The sequence below is a fragment of the Salmo trutta genome, chromosome 30 (genome assembly GCF_901001165.1).
Source record: "Salmo trutta chromosome 30, fSalTru1.1, whole genome shotgun sequence".
Classification (NCBI taxonomy): Eukaryota; Metazoa; Chordata; class Actinopteri; order Salmoniformes; family Salmonidae; genus Salmo; species Salmo trutta.
In genome coordinates, this window is record NC_042986.1 from 41,666,898 (window position 1) to 41,691,897 (window position 25,000).

General features: G+C 44.6%; 2 protein-coding genes and 1 long non-coding RNA gene across 5 annotated transcripts in view; all 3 read right to left on the bottom strand.

Moving 5' to 3' along the window:
* Positions 1 to 6,301, bottom strand: part of LOC115168709 (E3 ubiquitin-protein ligase UBR4) — a 12,187-nt gene extending 5,886 nt beyond the window's left edge. The window contains exons 1-4 of one of the 2 annotated variants that reach the window (XM_029724220.1): positions 6,029 to 6,301; positions 5,286 to 5,620; positions 4,874 to 4,998; positions 1,916 to 2,094 (exon numbers count right to left, since the gene is read on the bottom strand). In XM_029724220.1, coding sequence (XP_029580080.1) covers positions 2,059 to 2,094; positions 4,874 to 4,998; positions 5,286 to 5,620; positions 6,029 to 6,069 — 537 coding nt within the window. In that variant the 5' untranslated portion in view covers positions 6,070 to 6,301 and the 3' untranslated portion in view covers positions 1,916 to 2,058. Of the gene's footprint in view, positions 1 to 1,915; positions 2,095 to 4,873; positions 4,999 to 5,285; positions 5,621 to 6,028 lie in introns of those variants that run through there. The other variant, XM_029724219.1, reaches the window with a different exon arrangement.
* Positions 6,302 to 6,351: 50 nt separating this feature from the next.
* On the bottom strand, positions 6,352 to 12,380 carry LOC115168710 (uncharacterized). Its single transcript, XR_003870725.1, has 3 exons — positions 10,244 to 12,380; positions 8,131 to 8,261; positions 6,352 to 6,458 (listed from the first exon to the last, which is right to left on the bottom strand). It is a non-coding gene; the product is annotated as an uncharacterized LOC115168710 (long non-coding RNA).
* Positions 12,381 to 12,708: 328 nt separating this feature from the next.
* The window catches only part of LOC115168711 (ER membrane protein complex subunit 1), a 23,642-nt gene continuing 11,350 nt past the window's right edge, over positions 12,709 to 25,000 (bottom strand). For both annotated transcript variants that reach the window (XM_029724221.1, XM_029724222.1), the window contains 9 exons: positions 23,832 to 23,981; positions 23,373 to 23,534; positions 23,041 to 23,160; positions 22,815 to 22,952; positions 20,074 to 20,247; positions 18,538 to 18,748; positions 17,810 to 17,894; positions 14,827 to 14,956; positions 12,709 to 13,201 (listed from right to left, as the gene is read on the bottom strand). In XM_029724221.1, coding sequence (XP_029580081.1) covers positions 13,022 to 13,201; positions 14,827 to 14,956; positions 17,810 to 17,894; positions 18,538 to 18,748; positions 20,074 to 20,247; positions 22,815 to 22,952; positions 23,041 to 23,160; positions 23,373 to 23,534; positions 23,832 to 23,981 — 1,350 coding nt within the window. In that variant the 3' untranslated portion in view covers positions 12,709 to 13,021. The remainder of the gene's footprint in view (positions 13,202 to 14,826; positions 14,957 to 17,809; positions 17,895 to 18,537; positions 18,749 to 20,073; positions 20,248 to 22,814; positions 22,953 to 23,040; positions 23,161 to 23,372; positions 23,535 to 23,831; positions 23,982 to 25,000) is intronic.

The following is a 25,000-nucleotide window of genomic DNA, read 5'->3' on the forward strand; positions in this document are numbered from 1 at the left end:
TACACACGTTTGACAATTTTACGTTTTTAAAAGATGGAAAATTTGTATATTTAAGCAATAAGGCGTGAGGAAGTGTGTTATATGGCCAATATATCACAGCTAAGGGCTGTTCTTAAGCACGATGCAACAGAGCGAGCCTGGATACAGTCCTTAGCCGTGGTATATTGGCCGTATACCACAAACCCCCGAGGTGCCTTATTGCTATTATAAACTGGTTACCAACGTAATTAGAGCAGTACAAAACATGTTTTGTCATAACTGTGGTATACGGTCTGATATACCACGGCTGTCAGCCAATCAGCATCCTCTCAGAGTGAGGATGAGGAGCAGCAGCAGTCCAGCTTCGTCACAGGTTAATACAGTTATGTTACCTGGAACTTGTATCCCTCTCTACAGATGCAGCAGGTCAGTCCTGGTAGAGTGTTGTTGTTGTGTTACCTGTGTCATGACGTTGCCCTCTCTCTGGGAACAGGGAGCACAGTTGACCCCCTCCCCCTTGCACTATCCCCCTCCCTACCTCTCCCTACCCAGGCCCGGTCAAGGCGGTCGTAAATTCCAAAGGAGAATGTCCTGCCTAACAGGCCCAGTTGAGACACAGAGGGGTTTCATAGAGAGACCAAGGAAATTCTTCCAACTCACAGAATTGGGGAACCAAACAACATTTATGTTCTGGAGAAGGTATAAAAGATTGGTGAAGAATCCAGCTACGAACTGGTCCGCTTGGTACAATTTTGTGATACTCAGAAGAGACAATATAGCCATATTACCCTAATACTGTTTATATAATAGCCTCAGCTATGGGACTTGCATCCAACTGGTGGTATAAAATGTATTAATAAGAATAAAGCTATTTGTAATACGTTGAGATGCTATGTACTGATGTTAATGTGATAGAATGTATTTCTGTTCAAAGCTTAAATCAGTCATCGGCACGCCCCCCAGGGACACAGACAGGACCAGGCGTCATGTGACAAGCCTGTTCTATGTTCACGTATAAAACCCCACCCTGATTTTCTTTCATCAGACCAGCTTACCTCAGAAGAGAGAGCCAAGGTTTGACCATCCAATTCCTCTACTGAAAGTTAACTATACCACGTGGTTAAACTTTTAGACTATCGAGACCAACAGAATAATGACAAGTCTTTGATATTAATTAATAGTCTGCAGCTAAGTAAATTATATCATTGAACGCGAAGACCGACGAAACATCCATTCGATAACGACATTAATGAATGTCGCTTTGAAAGATCCATTCTAACCGAGAGAGAGAGAGAACAGGACAAAAACTCTCCAACAAGGATCCCGACGACACACTGAGCGTAAATATATATTGATTGCAATTGTTCCCGAATGAGTGAGCGTTCATGTGCAAAGGATTAGCATATCAATTGTTAATATTAATGAACTCTGTGTGCCTCCTCAGCTGCCCTTTATGACCCTTTGTTTTAACAAGACACCAGCCATGCCTGTTTAGCCCACTAGGCCACATTACTCTACCAATTCGTTGTGACGATAATTACTGTTTGTATGCTTTCTATGAATTACTTAGTTTAGTAAATAAATGATTTTAAGACAGTTGATGTATGGATGACTTTAGTAAAGGCTGGATTCGTGCAGATACAACAATTTACGACGTTTGGAATGAGACTGGACTAGAGGTAAAATACACCATTTAAACCAGAAGATAATTGGCCTATATTATAATATAATATATAATGTTATAATATAGGAAAGTTATATTAGGAAAATTATAACTTTGTGATCTGAATATTTTCCTTGGTGCCCCGATCTCCTAGTTAATTACAATTAAACGATTAATCAGTTTAATCACGTGATAATAATTACAGGGAGTTATTTGATAAACATGTCTTCAAGTTAATGGTGCCCAAAGACACGACACAGGTAAGCTACACACCCTTTGCCAGGTCCCAGTTTAGGGGAGCCTTCTCCATCCTTGGTGCGGGCGGCGATGTCTCGGACCCTGAGGGCGGCCCAGAGGGTCCTTCTCCTTGCCCTTGTCAGCCAGGGCCGTGGGACTCAGGTTCAGGTACAGGCTGTTCAGCAGACACCCAGCAGCTGGAAGTTCTGGTAGTGCTGGAAGACACATTTCACAACGTTTGAATCATTTAGCAGGCATTCCTCTCCAGAGACTTCACAATCAGTGAATTGAACTACCCTAAACAACCACATACACTACATGGCCAAAACTATGTGGACACCTGCTTTCATTTCATTTCTCCCGATGAACAGTTATTGTGATGACGTTGCTTCCAGAGGCAGTTTGGAATTCGGTAGTGAGTGTTGCAAACAGACATTTTTTTTTACGTGCTTCAGCATTCAGCGGTCCCGTTCTGTGAGCTTGTGTGGCCTACCACTTTGCGGCTAAGCCGTTGTTGCTCCTAGACGTTTCTACTTCACAATAACAGCACTTACAGTTGACCGGAGCAGCTCTAGCATGGCAGAAATTTGACCAACTGACTTGTTGGAAAGGTGGCATCCTATGACGGTGCCACGTTGAAAGTCACTCAGCCATTCTATTGCCAGTGTTTGTCTATGGAGATTGCATGGCTGTGTGCTCAATTTTATACACCTGTCAGCGACGGGTGTGGCTAAAATAGCCAAATTCACTAATTTGAAGGACTGTCACCATACTTTTGGCCATGTAGCATATTTCTAAGCTTTATAATACTTTTAAATGACATGTCCGTTTTTGGCGGGAAATACCAGGTTACCCGGGAGAAAAGTGATTTATTCACCCATCAGCCTGCAAGTACAGGTATCAAACTACACAGGTGAGGACAGGTATCTAGCTACACAGGTGAGGACAGGTATCTAGCTACACAGGTGAGGAGCGAGGCGAGAGAGCGAGGACAGAGAGAGAGAGCGAGGACAGAGAGGGAGAGCGAGGACAGAGAGGGAGAGCGAGGACAGAGAGAGAGAGCGAGGACAGAGCGAGGACAGAGCGAGAGAGCGAGGACAGAGCGAGGACAGAGCGAGGACAGAGCGAGGACAGAGCGAGGACAGAGAGAGCACAGAGAGAGCACAGAGAGAGCGAGGACAGAGAGAGCGAGGACAGAGAGAGCGAGGACAGAGAGAGCGAGGACAGAGAGAGCGAGGACAGAGAGAGCGAGGACAGAGAGAGCGAGGACAGAGAGAGCGAGGACAGAGAGCGAGGACAGCGAGGACAGAGAGAGCGAGGACAGAGAGCGAGGACAGAGAGCGAGGACAGAGAGCGAGGACAGAGAGCGAGGACAGAGAGCGAGGACAGAGCGAGGACAGAGAGAGGACAGAGAGAAGACAGAGAGAGGACAGAGCGAGGACAGAGCGAGGACAGAGCGAGGACAGAGAGAGGACAGAGCGAGAGCGAGGACAGAGCGAGGACAGAGAGAGAGCGAGGACAGAGCGAGAGAGCGAGGACAGAGCGAGAGAGCGAGGACAGAGCGAGAGAGCGAGGACAGAGCGAGAGAGCGAGGACAGAGCGAGAGAGCGAGAGAGAGAGGACAGAGAGCGAGAGAGAGAGGACAGAGAGCGAGGACAGAGCGAGGACAGAGAGAGAGGACAGAGCGAGGACAGAGAGAGAGGACAGAGAGCGAGGACAGAGAGCGAGGACAGAGAGCGAGGACAGAGCGAGAGAGCGAGGACAGAGAGCGAGGACAGAGCGAGAGAGCGAGGACAGAGAGCGAGGACAGAGAGCGAGGACAGAGAGAGAGATCAAATGTAAGTAACTCAAAATCAGCCATAACACACCCGTTAATAGAATGTGATAACTTCTAATTGTAAAAGATTAGCTGGAAGGGGTGAACTGATGTCATTCTTCACTAACTGATCAGAGTACTGAGTCATATCAGTCTGCTACAGTACTACAGAGTCATATCAGTCTGTTACAGAGTCATATCAGTCTGCTACAGTCATATCAGTCCGCTACAGAGTCATATCAGTCTGATACATAGTCATATCAGTCTGCTACAGAGTACTACAGAGTCATATCAGTCTGCCACAGAGTACTAGAGTCATATCAGTCTGCTACAGAGTACTACAGAGTGCTACAGAGTCCTATCAGTCTGCTACAGAGTCCTATCAGTCTGCTACAGAGTCCTATCAGTCTGCTACAGAGTCCTATCAGTCTGCTACAGAGTCCTATCAGTCTGCTACAGAGTCAAATCAGTCTGCTACAGAGTCATATCAGTCTGCTACAGAGTCATATCAGTCTGCTACAGAGTCAAATCAGTCTGCTACAGAGTCAAATCAGTCTGCTACAGAGTCAAATCAGTCTGCTACAGAGTCAAATCAGTCTGCTACAGAGTCAAATCAGTCTGCTAGAGTCAAATCAGTCTGCTACAGAGTCAAATCAGTCTGATACAGAGTACTACAGAGTCATATCAGTCTGCTACAGTCATATCAGTCTGATACAGAGTACTACAGAGTCATATCAGTCTGCTACAGAGTCATATCAGTCTGCTACAGAGTCATATCAGTCTGCTACAGAGTCATATCAGTCTGCTACAGAGTCAAATCAGTCTGCTACAGAGTCAAATCAGTCTGCTACAGAGTACTACAGAGTCATATCAGTCTGATACAGAGTACTACAGAGTCATATCAGTCTGCTACAGAGTCATATCAGTCTGATACAGAGTACTACAGAGTCATTTCAGTCTGCTACAGAGTCATATCAGTCTGCCAGAGTACTACAGAGTCATATCAGTCTACTACAGAGTACTACAGTCAAATCAGTCTGCTACAGAGTCATATCAGTCTGATACAGAGTACTACAGAGTCATATCAGTCTGCTACAGAGTCATATCAGTCTGCTACAGAGTACTACATACACAATTGGTGTACCCTAGCGACTAGGTATAATATCGGTGGTAATTACACATTTCTGTACGATGGTAGCAGCATCCTTTTCATAGTCCTCCTCTTTGGAGCCAGTGGAGGCTGTGTGGAGCTGCAGGCCGCTGCCCACCTGCAGGACGGCCATGCACGTGGCAACACTGCCACCTGGAGGAGAGGAGGAGTAAACCTACAGTTAACCCCAAGATTAGAGGCAGAGGCAACAGGGGAACTTTCAGCCAAAATAAAACATATTTACACAAAAAAAAAAAAATCAATGATTTCCAGACTAGAATCATTGTATAAAATCATGGGTAAGCTTCGTCAGAAGAACATTGTTTTTTCCGTTTGAAAAGTTAACTTTTGACATCAAAAAAATAAAAAAAAAGGGGGACAGTACACTACTGTATGTGGCCAAACTGGGAGTGGAACCTACAACTGAACACAGAACATACCGGCGTAGAGGCAGCTGAGTGCCCGGACAGTCACGTCCAGCAGTCTCCCAGGGATCAGGGGCTCCAGGACGGGCAGGGACAAGGTGTCCAGGGCCAAGGTGTCCAGGGCCAAGGTGTCCAGGGCCAAGGTGTCCAGGGCCAAGGTGTCCAGGGCCATGGTGTCCAGGGCCATGGTGTCCAGGGCCAAGGTGTCCAGGGCCATGGTGTCCAGGGCCATGGTGTCCAGGGCCAAGGTGTCCAGGGCCAAGGTGTCCAGGGCCAAGGTGTCCAGGGACAAGGTGTCCAGGGCCAAGGTGTCCAGGGCCATGGTTACATCCATCACCAGGGAGTGGAACCTGAAGGGGAAGAGAATAACACTGGCTAGTGGGTCTGAAATACTGATGATAAATGAGTCACAAAATTCACCTCAGTAGCTGTATGACCAGTGTAGGTACCAACTCGGGAGCATGATTACATCAACAAATTTACTGCAATTTTGACTAGAAGAGACAATTGACTCGAAATGGGAAAAATATTCTATCACAACAACAATTCACTACGCTCCTACAGAGAGGAAAAATCCTTGAGTAGTGTTGTAGTCCAGTCCTGAAGTCCAGTGATTAGGGACCTGACTCTGACTTGACTCTGACTTGACTCTGACTTGACTCTGACTTGACTCTGACTTGACTCTGACTTGACTCTGACTTGATTACAACACAACCTTGTGAAGAACAGAGAAATCTGGATCACACACTCAAACCCACCCATTGCGGACGGCGGTGGCGTCTCCGACGGTGGCGGGCATGATGAAGAAAAGAGTTGGCTGAGACGGCGTCCTGAAACCGGTTGATACAGCGCAGGAAGTAAGGGAGGTTGAGGTAGACACGTAGCGATTTCTCTGACTGGACACGCTCTGGGGACACGTTCTGGGGACGCGTTCTGGGGACGCGTTCTGGGGACGCGTTCTGGGGACGCGTTCGCGTTCTGGGACACGTTCGCGTTCTGGGACACGTTCGCGTTCTGGGACACGTTCGCGTTCTGGGACACAGGGTGGGAGAAACAGGCCCGTTAGGACAGGGACAGGGGAGAAACAGGCCCGTTAGGACATGGGAGGGAGAAACAGGCCCGTTACGACAGGGGGGGAGAAACAGGCCCGTTAGGACATGGTGGAGAAACAGCTGTCTTGCCCTAACCCTGTTGAGTAGACAAGCACCATAGCTGTCTAACCAAACATTGTCACCCCAACATTTTAAATGTATTTATTTTACATAATCTAACAACATAGCCAGAATTAAATCATACTTCTACTGAGTCTATCTTTAATAACGTGATGCAGGTGAGTCAATTCCATTTAAATTCCAGTCAATTCAGGAAGTAAACCAAATTGAAAAGTATTAAAGAAAATGTGGAATTTCAGCAGCAGCGGTCTGTGCCGTTTCAGATGAGGGAGGACGATCATTTTTTTTTTATGATCTTATTTCTATTACAGCATATTGGATGACTGTCATTCATATTTCATTCACTCAAGTTCAATGTAACAGAGATAGGTTTATGCTACTAGACAATAGTTAAATGTTCCCTGTACCCATCAAGTGGTTTCTACAACTTAGCCTATGAATGAAAGTTTACAACGTCGGTGCACACAGGTCGAGAGACAGACTTGTGACAGTGACACATTCAATAACGCCTTGCACATTCTTGCCTGCATCTAGCCGATTTAGGGTGTAATAAATTAGTCCAACAGATGCAAACGAGAGTTTCTATTGGACAAATTCAGGTATGTTTTATCCCCGTTTCAGAAATGTTTTTCAACGGAATGAATAAACCCCTGATCACACGCAAACAGCTCACTTTAACAGCCACACAGAAACAGCTCGTTGTATTCCTTCTCGCATCTCCTCCTCTCACCTTTTCCCTTCGCTTGTGGACTTCAAATGCACAACACATTAGCCGTCTGTGACCAGGCGAGAAAAAAAAAAAAACTTTACATGCCTAACCTTAATGTCAAAACCGCAATCATGCAGTACAGTCAGTAAGCAGTTTAGCAGTTACACTGACGGGGCCCCGGTGGCAACAAATTAGTAAAACCAAAAGCTTACCTTGACTTCGTTAGAGTTCCGGTGTTGGATAGTCATAGCCAGCTAGCTAACATAGCATCCCTCTGTTTGAGCCGGGTGTTTGAGTACGCTAAACTAGCTAGCTGCAATTGGTAGCTAAGTAATTGAAAACAATTGGCAAACTATAGCTAACTCTCGCTCCTCCATTTTTGAAGAAATGAATTTGTTCATAACTGTTCAACTATTGTCTTTCTCTCTCTTTGAGTCAACTATTCACCACATTTTAAACACTGCAGTGCTCGCTAGCTATAGCTTATACTTTCAGTACTAGATTAATTCTCTGATCCTTTGATTGGGTGGACAACATGTCAGTTCATGCTGCAACAGCTCTGATAGACTGGAGGACATCCTCCAGAAGTTGTCATAATTACTGTGTAAGTCTATGGAAGGGGGTGAAAACCATGAGCCTCCTAGGTTTTGTATTGAAGTCAATGTAGCCAGAGGAGGACGGAAGCTAGCTGTCCTCCGGCTACACCATGGTGCTACCCTACAGAGTGCTGCTGAGGCTACTGTAGACCTTCTTTGGAAAACAGTGTGTTTTTAATAAATTATTTGGTGACAAATATATTTTGAATAGTTTTATCTAAACACGATAACTTTTTAAATGTTTCACTATTAAAATTTTTATTAAAATTCCCTCCCCTTCCTCCTCTGAGGAGCCTCCGCTGAATTTCAGTGTACTTCCTGAATTGACTGGAATTGAATTGGAGTTGACCCCAAGCCTGGTGAGACGTAAGAAGAGAACTCACAGTCAGAAAGTGTCTTGACTGTCTGTGGCAGCTTGGTGGACTTCATCGTGGCTGTGAAGGTGATGATCTCGGTTCTGTCCAGGCGGCTGCAGCTTGGAACACAGCCCCTTTGTTAACAGGATCAGGTGTTTCTGGAGACAGAAAAGAGAGGAGGAGAGGGAGAAGAGTTCTGTTATTTATTCCACTGAGTCACTGACTACTCTATATTTATAAACACAGTCCAGTACTACTACTTACTACTACTGATACTTACTACTGCTACTACTACTGATACTTACTACTACTGATACTTACTACTACTGATACTTACTACTACTACTACTACTACTACTGATACTTACTACTACTACTACAACTGATACTACTGATACTACAACTGATACTACTGATACTACTACTGATACTTACTACTACTACTGATACTTACTACTACTACTGATACTTACTACTACTACTGATACTTACTACTGATACTTACTACTACTGATACTTACTACTGATACTACTACTACTACTACTGATACTTACTACTACTACTGATACTTACTACTGATACTTACTACTACTGATACTTACTACTGATACTACTACTGATACTTACTACTACTACTGATACTTACTACTACTACTGATACTTACTACTGATACTTACTACTACTGATACTTACTACTGATACTACTACTACTTACTACTGATACCTACTACTACTGATACCTACTACTACTGATACCTACTACTACTGATACCTACTACTACTGATACCTACTACTGATACCTACTACTACTGATACCTACTACTACTGATACTTACTACTACTGATACTACTACTGATACTTACTACTACTGATACTACTACTACTACTGATACGTACTACTACTACTACTGATACGTACTACTACTACTACTGATACGTACTACTACTACTACTGATACTACTACTACTACTGATACGTACTACTACTACTACTGATACTACTACTGATACGTACTACTACTACTACTGATACGTACTACTACTACTACTGATACGTACTACTACTACTACTACTACTCATACTACTACTACTACTACTACTTACTACTGCTACTAACTACTACTACTACTACTACGTACTACTTACTTACTACTGATACTACTGCTACTAACTACTACTACTTACTTACTACTGATACTACTGCTACTACTACTACTACTGATACTGATACTTACTACTGCAACTACTACTACTGACAGACAGTTCAACACAATGACATGATAAATGTTCTACAAATTGTGAAACTATAACTTACAGTTCAGTGCACTCAAATGACAAGACAAAAAGGTTGTGCTGCTACTCCATTGTATAGCTAGCTATACTTTGTTATAAATGGAGGTTTGATAGTTGCACTAGGCTCATTAGACTTGACACATAAGGCATTTAACAGTATAACCAATAAGCTTCAAGTATGAATGGGTGTATCAACGACTGAAGTGACCATTTAACTGCAAGAAATATCCCAGATTGTAGCTAACTGTTGACAGACGTTAACTACCAAACTCAGAACGGATCAAGGAGTGCAAAGTCAATAAATTGTATAGTTAGCCCACATCAAATGACATATGAAACGATTATATCAACAGCTGTGTTAACTCGTGATGTTGACATATCTAAATACTATCTAATCTATTCATGCCATCACATCAGCAACATCATGATGGCAAACAACTTGACCCTCAAGTAAACAGAGAACCACGGGATAAACTTTCGTTTCTTGCAATACAAGAAATGTTTGCTAGTTCGTCAACTGTGGCTCGTTAAAGCCTAACATTACAGTAGTTCGCTATAAAAAAAAAATACAATGTTTGGCTTTGTTTATTGTCATGCAAATACGACAAAACTCTTCCGAATTCAGTTATTATGGTTTAACAGCAATGTTTACTTCACCGTAAACTCTGTTTTAGCTGATGATGAAGCCGATTCCCACTAGGTATATTACTGTAGGTAGCATGCTATGCTAACGCTAGCGCAATACAACTGAGCTGAGTGAAGTTAGCATGGTTGCTAGCTGTTATATCGAGCTCTTTCTCGTCAACGGAGCGCTGCATTTCACAGACGGACACGTTGTTTACCTGTTTATTATGGATCCTATAAGCGGAGGTAGCTCTTTCCGTTTCAAAAGCTGTGTAGGAAGCTGATAACAGCGGCGGGACAGCGGCAGTCCATTTCGACGCCATCTTTAGATTCCTTACCGGACAAGCAGGAACACTTCCTCAACAACATCCCCCCAAATAACAGGAAGTGTCGACATAGATGTTATTAAATCAAAGACGCGCTGTAATAAAGCGCTTTAATAATAAACTACGACAATAAACTAGCTAGGGAATTTCCTAGATAGATGTATAAAGAATAGAGAATTATAGAGAGAAAAAAAGACAAATAATAGCAATTATTTCACTATAGCACAACCAAACATCTGTAGTACGCTTACTTTGTGCAAAAAAAAAATGACTTTCAGAAATAGTAATCATTTTATTGAGGGCATTGGCGTTTTTGTTAAAGTGTTGCATGAGCAGAGTTGTCCATTCACCCAAAAAGGCCAAATTAATACTCTAGAGCGCCATGCAAATCCATGTTTAAGACATAAATATACATAAATATGTTACAAACTATAATTTACACAAAAGCCATGTGGGGGGGGGGGGGGGGGGGGGATATTAGTTAAGATAATTTACAAAACTTCCAGTGTATCAAAGAAAGAATTAAAAAGACCAACACTGCGAGCCTGAGGCAGACGACCGGCAAAAAACAATCCTCCTCAGTACACACACCACCCACCCCAGTTAATTATCTATCATAGGGCCTGTCTTCAAGGATCTGTGGCACAAGCACAGTGAACATACCCTTTAGCACATAAAAAAAAACATTTCAAACAAAATAAACAAAAATTATCAAAATCCCATCGAAATCTGTACCGCATTTAGTAATCTTAGATTAGGCCTAATCTTAAAAGACGTTTTAGTCATCTTTCAGAGCTAAATAATGTTTCAGTATAAGAACACCTGCTTTGAAATGCACCAAGTAACCACTTAACTGCTCTTTCGTTGTGGTAAAAATAAAATTTCATTGCATGAAGTGAGATCATGAAAAGCACTTTACATTGCTATCTTAAAAGGGAGGTTATAAAGGGTGTAGACAGTTCATTATTTGTTAATAGCAATGACATACAGTGCCTTCAGAAAGTATTCATACCACTTGACTTAAACTACAATTTGTTGTTACAGCCTGAATTCAAAATGGATTAAAACACATGACAGTAAAAACATGTTAAGAATGTTATGCAAATGTGTTCACAATTAAATACAGTAATCTCATTTACATAAGTATTCACACCCCTTTACTATGACACTCCAAATTGAGCTCAGGTTCATCCAATTTCCTTTGATCATCCTTGAGATATCACTACAACATGATTGGAGTCCACCAGTGAGTGGCCAATTCAATTGTTTTGACAGGATTTAGAAAGAAACACACCTGTCTATTTCTGGTCCCCACAGTTGACAGCACACGTCAGAACAGAAACTATACCATGAAGTCCAAGGAACTGTCTGTAGATCACTGAGATAGAATTGGGATGAGTCATATCTGGGGGAAGGGTACACAATTTCTAGAGTGTTGAAAGTTTCCAAGAGTACAGAGGTCTCCATCATTGGGAAATTGAAAAAAATATGGAACTACCGACTCTGCCTAGAGATGGCCGTCCGACCAAACTGAACAACTGGGCAAAAAATGACCTCGATCAGGGAGGTGACAAAGAGCCCAATGACCACTCTGACAGAACTATAAAGTTCCTTGGCTAAGATGGGAGAACCTGCCAGAAGGACAAGTCTCTATAGCACTTCACTAATCTGGGTTTTATGGGAGAATGGCCAGATGGAAGCCACTCCTGAGAAAAAGCTACATGACAGCACGCCCTGAAAAATGGCAAAAAAAAAGGCACGTGAAAGAGCATATCTGAAAATATTGTGGTCTGATGAGATGAAAATCTAACTCTTTAGCCTGAATGCAAAGTGCTACGTCTGGAGAAAACCAGGCACAGCTCATCTGGAGAAAGACTTGAAGATTGTTAAGTTAGATGGGGGAGCAGCGGTGAACAGCAGAGCTTGAAAAAAAATCTGCAAGGAAGAATGGGAGAAAATCCACAAATACAGATGTGCAAAGCTGATACCGACATACCCAAGACAACTCAAAGCTGTAATCTCCACCAAAGGTGCTTCTACAAAAGTATTACATTTACATTTTAGTCATTTAGCAGACGCTCTTATCCAGAGCGACTTACAGTAGTGAGTGCATACATTTCATACATTTTTTTTCTTTTTCTCCGTACTGGTCCCCCGTGGGAATCGAACCCACAACCCTGGCGTTGCAAACACCATGCTCTACCAACTGAGCCACACGGGACCAGGGGTGTGAATACCAGGGGTATTGACTCAGGGGTGTGAATACTTACGTAAATTAAATCTGTATTTCATTTTCAATAAATGTACAAACATTTCCAAAAACATGTTTTCACTTTCATTATGGGGTATTGTGTGTAGCTGGGTGAGGGGGGTGAGGGGGAATCAAATCCATTTTGAATTCATGCTCTAACAACAATGTGGAATAAGTCAAGGGGTAGGAATACTTTCTGAATGCAACTCCCCTTAAATTCTACCTCAATGTAAAGTCTTACCAAATAAATTAAACAAAAAAATATGGAAAATCTTGCAACTCGAAATTAAATCTCGTCCTTGAAAAAGAAAGAGGACCTCCCCCCCACCAAAACGGCTTCAGCTCGTCCACCACCATTGTCCCGGTGTCATCCATGCAGCAACGGAGAGATCAGAGTTGAAAGGTGAGAAGTTGACTCTTCACCGCCAGGCCCGGTTGAGCAGTTTGACCTGTGCCAGACGTTTACTAATCATGGTGGCGAAGAACAGAGCGAACAGAACACTGCTAATCAGGACGTAGTCGTAGTCATCTTTCAGCACGTCGAACTGCTTGGAGGGGTACACTCTGGTTTGGTAGATGTCAAGACCGTACGCTACCACCTGTGTAACAAAACATATACATTTCCCGTGTTAAATATTTAGTCTTTGACCTACATCATAGTTAAATCTTCATTTCATCAACAGGTCGCTCTGCATTGTCAGTGTACCATGGCCTCGGAAATGCAGAAGGAAGTCCAGACTTGATACATTGAAGGTAGTGTAATAGACCAGTTTCCCAACCAGGGGTACTAAGACTTGGGGGTACTAAGACCCCTGGGGGTACCTGGCCTATCCACTGGGGGTACTAAGACCCCTGGGGGTACCTGGCCTATCCACTGGGGGTACTAAGACCCCTGGGGGTACCTGGCCTATCCACTGGGGGTACTAAGACCCCTGGGGGACACGGCCTATCCACAGGAGATACTAGGACCCCTGGGGGTACCTGGCCTATCCACTGGGGGTACTAAGACCCCTGGGGGTACTTGACCTATCCACAGGAGGTACTAGGACCCCTGGGGGTACCTGGCCTATCCACTGGGGGTACTAAGACCCCTGGGGGTACCTGGCCTATCCACAGGAGGTACTAGGACCCCTGGGGGTACCTGGCCTATCCACTGGGGGTACTAAGACCCCTGGGGGTACCTGGCCTATCCACTGGGGGTACTAAGACCCCTGGGGGTACTTGACCTATCCACAGGGGGTACTAAGACCCCTGGGGGACACTTGGCCTATCCACAGGAGGTACTAGGACTCCTGGGGGTACCTGGCCTATCCACTGGGGGTACTAAGACCCCTGGGGGTACCTGGCCTATCCACTGGGGGTACTAAGACCCCTGGGGGTACCTGGCCTATCTACAGAGGATACTAGGATCCCTGGGGGTACCTGGCCTATCTACAGAGGGTACGAGGATCCCTGGGGGTACCTGGCCTATCTACAGAGGGTACTAGGATCCCTGGGGGTACCTGGCCTATCCTCAGGGGGTACTAAGACCCTGGGGGTACCTGACCTATCCACAGGAGGTACTAGGACCCCTGGGGGTACCTGGCCTATCCACTGGGGGTACTAAGACCCCTGGGGGTACCTGGCCTATCCACTGGGGGTACTAAGACCCCTGGGGGTACTTGACCTATCCACAGGGGTTACTAAGACCCCTGGGGGTACCTGGCCTATCCACAGGAGGTACTAGGACTCCTGGGGGTACCTGGCCTATCCACTGGGGGTACTAAGACCCCTGGGGGTACCTGGCCTATCCACTGGGGGTACTAGGACCCCTGGGGGTACCTGGCCTATCCACTGGGGGTACTAGGACCCCTGGGGGTACCTGGCCTATCCACTGGGGGTACTAGGACCCCTGGGGGTACCTGGCCTATCCACTGGGGGTACTAAGACCCCTGGGGGTACCTGGCCTATCCACTGGGGGTACTAAGACCCCTGGGGGTACCTGGCCTATCCACTGGGGGTACTAGGACCCCTGGGGGTACCTGGCCTATCCACTAGGGTACTAGGACCCCTGGGGGTACCTGGCCTATCCACTAGGGGTACTAGAGAAGACTCATGAGACCATAGGCCTACTGGTAAATGCACATGAGGGGTACTCCAAGGGTACTGTAGTCATAGCAAAATGTACTTTGTGATACAGTAGCCGAAACAGGTTGGAAACCAATGTAATAGACCATAGACTCACCAGACATGTGGACTCAAGGCCAGAGGGGGCAGTGTAGATTCCTTTCACTCTCAATACGGTCTGATTGTAGTTGATGAACCACTCTGTGCGGATGGGCATCTCTGGGGCGTAGGGTATAAGGTTCTCCTCACTGAAAATAAATGATAAATCAATTCTTACTTTCATAGAGTTTTATATAGTGACAAGGGCCCAAAAAGACTCCAGCCACCCCAGTCATAGACTCTTCTCTCTGCTACCGCCCGGCAAGCGGTACCGGAGCCCCAACTCTAGGTCCAAAAGGCTTCTTAACACCTTCAACCCCCAAGCCATAAGACTCCTGAACAGCTAATCAAATGGCTACCCGGACTATTTGCATTGTCACCCCCCTCCACCATTTTACACTGCTGAGCCTCCCTGTTTGTTATCCATGCAGTCACTTTACATCTACCTACATGTACATATTACCTCGACTAACATGTGCCCCTGCACATTGACTCTGTACCGGTACCCCCTGTATATAGCCTCTACATTGACTCTGTACCGGTACCCCCTGTATATAGCCTCCACATTGACTCTGTACCGGTACCCCCTGTATATAGCCTCCACATTGACTCTGTACCGGTACCCCCTGTATATAGCCTCCACATTGACTCTGTACCGGTACCCCCTGTATATAGCCTCCACATTGACTCTGTACCGGTACCCCCTGTATATAGCCTCCACATTGACTCTGTACCGGTACCCCCTGTATATAGCCTCCACATTGACTCTGTACCGGTACCCCCTGTATATAGCCTCCACATTGACTCTGTACCGGTACCCCCTGTATATAGCCTCCACATTGACTCTGTACCGGTACCCCCTGTATATAGCCTCCACATTGACTCGGTACCGGTACCCCCTGTATATAGCCTCCACATTGACTCGGTACCGGTACCCCCTGTATATAGCCTCCACATTGACTCGGTACCGGTACCCCCTGTATATAGCCTCCACATTGACTCTGTACCAGTACCCCCTGTATATAGCCTCCACATTGACTCTGTACCGTAACACCCTGTATATAGCCTCCACATTGACTCTGTACCAGTACCCCCTGTATATAGCCTCCACATTGACTCTGTACCGTAACACCCTGTATATAGCCTCCACATTGACTCTGTACCGTAACACCCTGTATATAGCCTCCACATTGACTCTGTACCGTAACACCCTGTATATAGCCTCCACATTGACTCTGTACCGTAACACCCTGTATATAGCCTCCACATTGACTCTGTACCGTAACACCCTGTATATAGCCTCCACATTGACTCTGTACCGTAACACCCTGTATATAGCCTCCACATTGACTCTGTACCGTAACACCCTGTATATAGCCTCCACATTGACTCTGTACCTGTACCCCCCTGTATATAGCCTCCACATTGACTATGTACCGTAATACCCTGTATATAGCCTCCACATTGACTATGTACCGTAACACCCTGTATATAGCCTCCACATTGACTATGTACCGTAACACCCTGTATATAGCCTCCACATTGACTATGTACCGTAACACCCTGTATATAGCCTCCACATTGACTATGTACCGTAATACCCTGTATATAGCCTCCACATTGACTATGTACCGTAATACCCTGTATATAGCCTCCACATTGACTCTGTACCGTAATACCCTGTATATAGCCTCCACATTGACTATGTACCGTAACACCCTGTATATAGCCTCCACATTGACTATGTACCGTAACACCCTGTATATAGCCTCACTACTGTTATTTTTCTTATTTTATTTTTATTTATTTTTTTACTTCAGTTTATTTTTGTAAATACTTTCTTAAAACATATTTTTCTTAAAACTGCATTGTTGGTTAAGGGCTTGTAAGTAAGCATTTCACTGTAAGGTCTACTACACCTGTTGTATTCAGCATTTCACTGTAAGGTCTACTACACCTGTTGTATTCAGCATTTCACTGTAAGGTCTACTACACCTGTTGTATTCAGCATTTCACTGTAAGGTTTACACCTGTTGTATTCAGCATTTCACTGTAAGGTCTACTACACCTGTTGTATTCAGCATTTCACTGTGAGGTCTACCTACACCTGTTGTATTCAGCATTTCACTGTGAGGTCTACACCTGCTGTATTCAGCATTTCACTGTGAGGTCTACTACACCTGTTGTATTCAGCATTTCACTGTGAGGTCTACTACACCTGTTGTATTCAGCATTTCACTGTAAGGTCTACTACACCTGTTGTATTCAGCATTTCACTGTAAGGTCTACTACACCTGTTGTATTCAGCATTTCACTGTGAGGTCTACTACACCTGTTGTATTCAGCATTTCACTGTAAGGTCTACTACACCTGTTGTATTCAGCATCTCACTGTAAGGTCTACTACACCTGTTGTATTCAGCATTTCACTGTGAGGTCTACTACACCGGTTGTATTCAGCATTTCACTGTGAGGTCTACTACACCGGTTGTATTCAGCATTTCACTGTACGGTCTACTACACCTGTTGTATTCAGCATTTCACTGTAAGGTCTACTACACCTGTTGTATTCAGCATTTCACTGTAAGGTCTACTACACCTGTTGTATTCAGCATTTCACTGTAAGGTCTACTACACCTGTTGTATTCAGCATTTCACTGTACGGTCTACTACACCTGTTGTATTCAGCATTTCACTGTGAGGTCTACTACACCTGTTGTATTCAGCATTTCACTGTAAGGTCTACTACACCTGTTGTATTCAGCATTTCACTGTGAGGTCTACTACACCTGTTGTATTCAGCGCATGTGACATAACATTTGATTTGAACCAATATTCCTCTAACGGTCAAATAACTTTGAAACAACAGGGTCCAATGTAGCAAAATGTTTTGCAACAGAAAACAAAAATATGAATTGGTAATTGGACAAAAAGAGGTATTCCCTCGCAGTTTCAGTACATTTTCTTCCTATTGGTGCCTAATGAACGTGTGTTGGTACTAACCGGCTGTGCTCAGTGACGACCTCTGGTCTCCGTGGATCAAGGAACATCTTTGGGAGAGACAAGATGGCTCCTGATGGTAAACCCACTGAGATAAAACAAATAGCCAGAGCAAAATTAATTACGATACAGATAGTGCTGAAAGAGGGTATTAAAATCCACTAAACACCATTGCAAAATCTGCATAACTAAAGGTTTAGCAAAAAAAAAAAAAAAAAAATGTAACCATTAAAATCATTAATGACTGTCAATAACAAATACTTCTTGGTATCCTTGGTTATTGTCTAGGCAACATTTTGTAATGCCTTTATTATTTTAAATATTTTATTTAAAAAACAAACAAAGTACTGACCCAGGAGGTCTAATGGAGCAGCATTTACCCACCCACCCACCCACAGAACTACCCACCCACCCACCCACCCACCCACCCACCCACCCACCCACCCACAGAACTACCCACCCACCCACCCACCCACAGAACTACCCACCCACCCACAGAACTACCCACCCACCCATCCACCCACAGAACTACCCATCCACCCACAGAACTACCCACAGAACTACCCACCCACCCACCCACAGAACTACCCATCCACCCACAGAACTACCCACCCACCCATCCACCCACAGAACTACCCACCCACCCATCCACCCACAGAACTACCCACCCACAGAACTACCCACCCATCCACAGAACTACCCAACCATCCCTCCCTCCCACCCATACTGACCGAGGAGATGTCTGGAGGTGATGCCCTTCTCAGTGAGCGTAGCCTCCATGGTGGTGATGGGAGAGGGGAAGATGTAGGTCTGCTGTAGGACCTGGGGCAGGTGGGGTCTGTCCAGACTACTGAACACTGTGCTGTTATACAGCTCTGTCCCTTCAAACAGCTCCAGCACACTGAACTCATTACGCCTGGACTTGGTGTTCCAGTACTCATACTGTAGAGAGGGAGAGAGAGAGAGAGAGAACATTTTCAGGGTTTCTCAATAGCTGGAAGACAGTTCATTAACCTTTTTCCTCACCACAGACATCTTTAACACTTGTGACCGTAACAGCAGCTGCTGCTGATACTACTACTGATAATACTACTACCACCACCACTGATAATACTACTACTACTGATAATACTACTGCTCCCACTACTGATAATACTACTGCTCCCACTACTGATAATACTACGGATAATACTACTGATAATACTACGGATAATACTACTACTTCTCCCACTACTGATAATACTACTGCTCCCACTACTGCTAATACTACTGATAATACTACTACTGCTCCCACTACTGATAATACTACTACTGCTCCCACTACTGATAATACTACTACTGCTCCCACTACTGATAATACTACTCCCACTACTGATAACACTACTACTGCTCCCACTACTGATAATACTACTACTGCTCCCACTACTGATAATACTACTACTGCTCCCACTACTGATAACACTACTACTCCCACTACTAATAATACTACTACTCCCACTACTGATAACACTACTACTCCCACTACTGATAATACTACTGCTCCCACTACTGATAACACTACTACTCCCACTACTGATAATACTACTGATAATACTACTGATAATACTACTACTGCTCCCACTACTGATAACACTACTACTCCCACTACTGATAATACTACTGATAATACTACTGATAATACTACTACTGCTCCCACTACTGATAATACTACTGCTCCCACTACTGATAACACTACTACTGCTCCCACTACTGATAACACTACTACTGCTCCCACTACTGATACTACTACTACTGCTCCCACTACTGATAACACTACTACTACTCCCACTACTGATAATACTACTACTCCCACTACTGATAATACTACTACTGCTACTACTGATAATACTACTGATACTACTACTGCTACTACTGATAATACTACTACTGCTCCCACTACTGCCACTACTGATAATACTACTGCTCCCACTACTGATAATACTACTACTGCTACTACTGATAATACTACTACTGCTACTACTACTGATAATACTACTACTGCTCCCACTACTGATACTACTACTACTGCTCCCACTACTGATACTACTACTACTGCTCCCACTACTGATACTACTACTGCTCCCACTACTGATAATACTACTACTGCTCCCACTACTGATAATACTACTACTACTGATACTACTACTGCTGAGAATACTACTACTGCTGAGAATACTACTACTGCGAGTAGTACTACTACTGCGAATACTGCTGCTACTACTACTCACCACCACCCAGTTCTCAGAGTGGACAAAGTGGACGGGCCCCCTGGACTTTCTCTGGACGGCTTCATGGATGATGCGTCCAGTCACACCGTCGACCAGGAACACGCCCACGAAGGCCCGCTCAGGGTGGGCGTCTGTACTCTCCGTCACCACTGCCAGCAGGTTAGGGTTTAGGTACTGCGGTAAAAAGGAAAGAGACTATTATTCAGGTCTTCACAACAACAAAAAATTTAAAAAATTAAATAAAAAAATCACAATTTTTCTTATTTCCAACAAGTTTGTATGTGCACTTGTTGCTCCTCATAAAAATTATTAAAAGTTAAACTTTTGGGTCAGAGTTTGCAGATATTACCCGCTGAACATGCTTTTTAGTCCAGTCCAGTCCAGTCCAGTCTAAATCTGGATCTGGGAAACCGGCCCTTAATAGTCCGAGTGTAGACCCTCTAGTCCAGCCTTTCTTAAAGTATTTCTTAAAGTACTTGACATGTTAATAGTGGGTTGTTGACGTGTCAGAGTAAATGTATAATTATTTAATTAATTACTGGAATTGATTTGACCACGTGCGCAACTGCACTCCGCGACCCACACGCTGCAGTGCTGTGGTTCAGCAGTATATGATGTGCTGTCAGCCACTGACTTGTCATTCCCCCTCGCCATCACTCACCGCTGTCATCAAATGGACTCAAGCTAGCCACAAGTTCTGAGTGAGCTCAAATCGTCATGAAACGCAAATACAGCGATGAGTTTCTCTCTCTTGGTTTTGTACAAACTTTGAGAAATAACAAGGATCGGCCGCAATGTGTTTTGCGCGGTGAAGTGCTTACCTGCTGACCACATCGCTCGCGTCGCACAAATAAACGTACACATACACGTTATTCAATCATTGCACCCACACTGCTCGCGGGCGTCTGCGTGGCCAGGTCGCTAAAATAGAAACTAGTTCTATTTGTGACACTCAACGCGCTGCAAGTCCGGCCTCTCCCGTCTCCTCATTGGTTTTTAGGAGCATATACCCACGTGGGTGATCGAAAGATGAACTGAGGTCCACACTCCTGTCAGTGTGTAGTAATGCTGTAAAGTTGGTTGCCAACCACCATTTAAAGTCCAAAGAAGAAAAATAAGCCTTAAGGAAGGAGGAGAGATGATGTGGATTAATTGTCGGAGTAGAGGACCTTGTGCATTTCAGGTAAAATAACAACTCAACGTTTATATACCAGGGCAAATTAGCTAGCAACAGCAAGCTAGCTAGCTAAATTGCCATGAATGTTTAATGCTTTTCGACCTGTCCCCAAATTAATATAATTGTTTCAGAGTTTGTTTTGATATTTCAACCTGCGTGTCCTGATTGCTTCTGATGTGGGTGAACCGCACGTCCGGTTTGGTCAGCATGCTAGGAATTAGGCTCTCAAAACGAACAAATTAAAAACGACCCATCCTGACCAAACGTCCACAGCATGACATTAAACCCAGGGAGTTCGGGCAGAATGCTTCAGGAAACAATGCTTCGACAGTGGACGAGTAAGTAAGCTAGCAAGGCATTGTTGTCATTTTATAACAGGTGATGATTAGCAGAAATAAGGGATAACTATCTCATAGTAGTAGATTAGTTCTTACAAACAATCCCCTCGTACACAGCTAATAGCTAGCTAGCTAGCTAGCTAGCTAGCTAGCTAGCTAATGTTAGCCAAAGCAGGCTAGCAAGATACTGATAGTGCAATACAGATGGAGAATCAATATGATCACACCTACGGTACACATCTTACTGTATAAATTACTGTACATCTTACTGTATAAATTACTGTACATCTTACTGTATAAATTACTGTTGGAAACAAGTCTAGGTTGGAACTGTTGCTGTTAAAATACAAGTAATTAAAAAAAAAATCTGAATACAATTATTTAACACGTCACACAGATGTAGACTAGTCCCGTGTGGCTCAGTTGGTAGAGCATGGTGTTTGCAACGCCAGGGTTGTGGGTTTGATTCTCACGGGGGACCAGTACGGGGGGAAAAAAAAATAAAAATGTATGCATTCACTACTGTAAGTCAAAACATTGATATTTTGGGTCCATGGCCAGGAAACTCCCCAGACCTTAATCCCATTGAGAACTTGTGGTCAATCCTCAAGAGGCGGGTGGACAAACAAAAACCCACATATTCTGACAAACTCCAAGCATTGATTATGAAAGAATGGGCTGCCATCAGTCAGGATGTGGCCCAGAAGTTAATTGACAGCATGCCAGGGTGGATTGCAGAGGTCTTGAAAAAGAAGGATCAACACTGCAAATATTGACTCTTTGCATCAACTTCATGTAATTGTCAATAAAAGCCTTTGACACTTATGAAATGCTTGTAATTATACTTCAGTATTCCATAGTAACATCTGACAAAAATATCTAAAGACACTGAAGGAGCAAACTGTGAAAATTAATATTTGTGTCATTCTCAAAACTTTTGGCCATGACTGTACTGTCCTGCCACCTAGAGCAGCGTTTACCTTGTAGAGAACACTGTCCTGCCACCTAGAGCAGCGTTTACCTTGTAGAGAACACTGTCCTGCCACCTAGAGCAGCGTTTACCTTGTAGAGAACACTGTCCTGCCACCTAGAGCAGCGTTTACCTTGTAGAGAACACTGTCCTGCCACCTAGAGCAGCGTTTACCTTGTAGAGAACACTGTCCTGCCACCTAGAGCAGCGTTTACCTTGTAGAGAACACTGTCCTACCACCTAGAGCAGCGTTTACCTTGTAGAGAACACTGCGGTCTCCCATCACTCTGCCCTGAGAGTGGACATGTTCGTTGGGCCTCTTCCCTTTGACAGCTACAATCTTCTGGACCTCTGTAGGTAGGACCACCTCCCAGATCCGCTCTGTGGACAAGTCCTGGATGAACACACACACACACTCTCTCAATGTCACATCCATGCATACACACAAATGAATGTCACGTACACACACAGTGTTTAGTCACCTTGCGCAGTCTGAATCCAGATAGGTTTCCGTGCTCTGAATGGATCAGGTAGAAGAAGATCGAGGAGGCCATCTCCTGGAGCTGCTGCAGGACGTTCTTCGTGGAGGGGAAGGCTGTCACCTGGGAGGGAGGGAGGGAGGGAGGGAGAGAGAGAGGGAGAGAGGGAGGGAGGGCATATAAAGGCAGAACAATGAAAAGGGAGTCAACACTAACAGGTACTTTCCAAAAGAAAAGGCGCAAATCTTTCCCACAATGCAGCAGAATGTTTTAATACACATCAGTTAAAACCCGTTGACATTTCATCCCTTGAAATCAGACAGATGTAGTCCTACCTTGTATTGGTCATCGACCAGCAGCAGGACCTTGGCGTAATCCTGGTCTATAACAGGTAGTAGTAGTGACTGGAGGATGGGGCGGGGCAGGGCCGGCAGGGCGATGTGGCTCTTCCTGCCAAATATGGGGTTGAACACATGCAGGGTGGCCAGGCCAGTGTCCTGGGGGGGGGGGAAACCAGACACAGCGAGAGCAGAAATGTTTTAGAAAAATAGAGACATTTCCTCCAACGTTAGATCCAGTCGGAGTAAGAGCTGCCCTACCTAGTTACAGTCCGTAAACACTTAGGTTGTAATTCCTACCGAGACGCTTGGTAAACGACAGCTCCGATGTCTTTTTTCAGGTTCAAGATCAAATTTAAAATCGTTGGGGAATCTTAGAAATCACCAGAACTCTTAAATAAATAAATGGTGTAGTAAGGACTATTTTGCAACACAGTCCACGGTGTTGTTTCCTACCTTATCCTTGATGAGCAGAGTGCATTGTGGGGGATGGGGGAAGTGAGCGGTGGTCCTCTGGACTACCAGTTTGAAGGCTGCGTTGGGCTGGACATTCTCCAGGTAGTGCTTCCACAGAATAGAGCCTGACTTGCTGTCGATGCCAAAGAGCTGGAACCAAAACAGAGATAAAAAGATTATTATTTCATACCGTGTGCTATAAAAGCATAACAACACTTATTTTATGACTAAGGACAAATGCACTGTGAAAGCCGAACATCATTCCAAACATTCCAATCATTTATTAAAATCGATTGCACAAAAACCACATCACATTCAGAGCATTTTACAGAGCTTGTGTTAGGACTGAAGTAACACAACACCCTGCATATATGAGACTGACTAGGACTACTCAAAGTGCTACCAATGTGGGTGCTGAGGTCTACAGAACCTCTCTCTACCAATGTGGGTGCTGAGGTCTACAGAACCTCTCTCTACCAATGTGGGTGCTGAGGTCTACAGAACCTCTCTCTACCAATGTGGGTGCTGAGGTCTACAGAACCTCTCTCTACCAATGTGGGTGCTGAGGTCTACAGAACCTCTCTCTACCAATGTGGGTGCTGAGGTCTACAGAACCTCTCTCTACCAATGTGGGTGCTGAGGTCTACAGAACCTCTCTCTACCAATGTGGGTGCTGAGGTCTACAGAACCTCTCTCTACCAATGTGGGTGCTGAGGTCTACAGAACCTCTCTCTACCAATGTGGGTGCTGAGGTCTACAGAACCTCTCTCTACCAATGTGGGTGCTGAGGTCTACAGAACCTCTCTCTACCAATGTGGGTGCTGAGGTCTACAGAACCTCTCTCTACCAATGTGGGTGCTGAGGTCTACAGAACCTCTCTCTACCAATGTGGGTGCTGAGGTCTACAGAACCTCTCTCTACCAATGTGGGTGCTGAGGTCTACAGAACCTCTCTCTACCAATGTGGGTGCTGAGGTCTACAGAACCTCTCTCTACCAATGTGGGTGCTGAGGTCTACAGAACCTCTCTCTACCAATGGGTGCTGAGGTCTACAGAACCTCTCTCTACCAATGTGGGTGCTGAGGTCTACAGAACCTCTCTCTACCAATGTGGGTGCTGAGGTCTACAGAACCTCTCTCTACCAATGTGGGTGCTGAGGTCTACAGAACC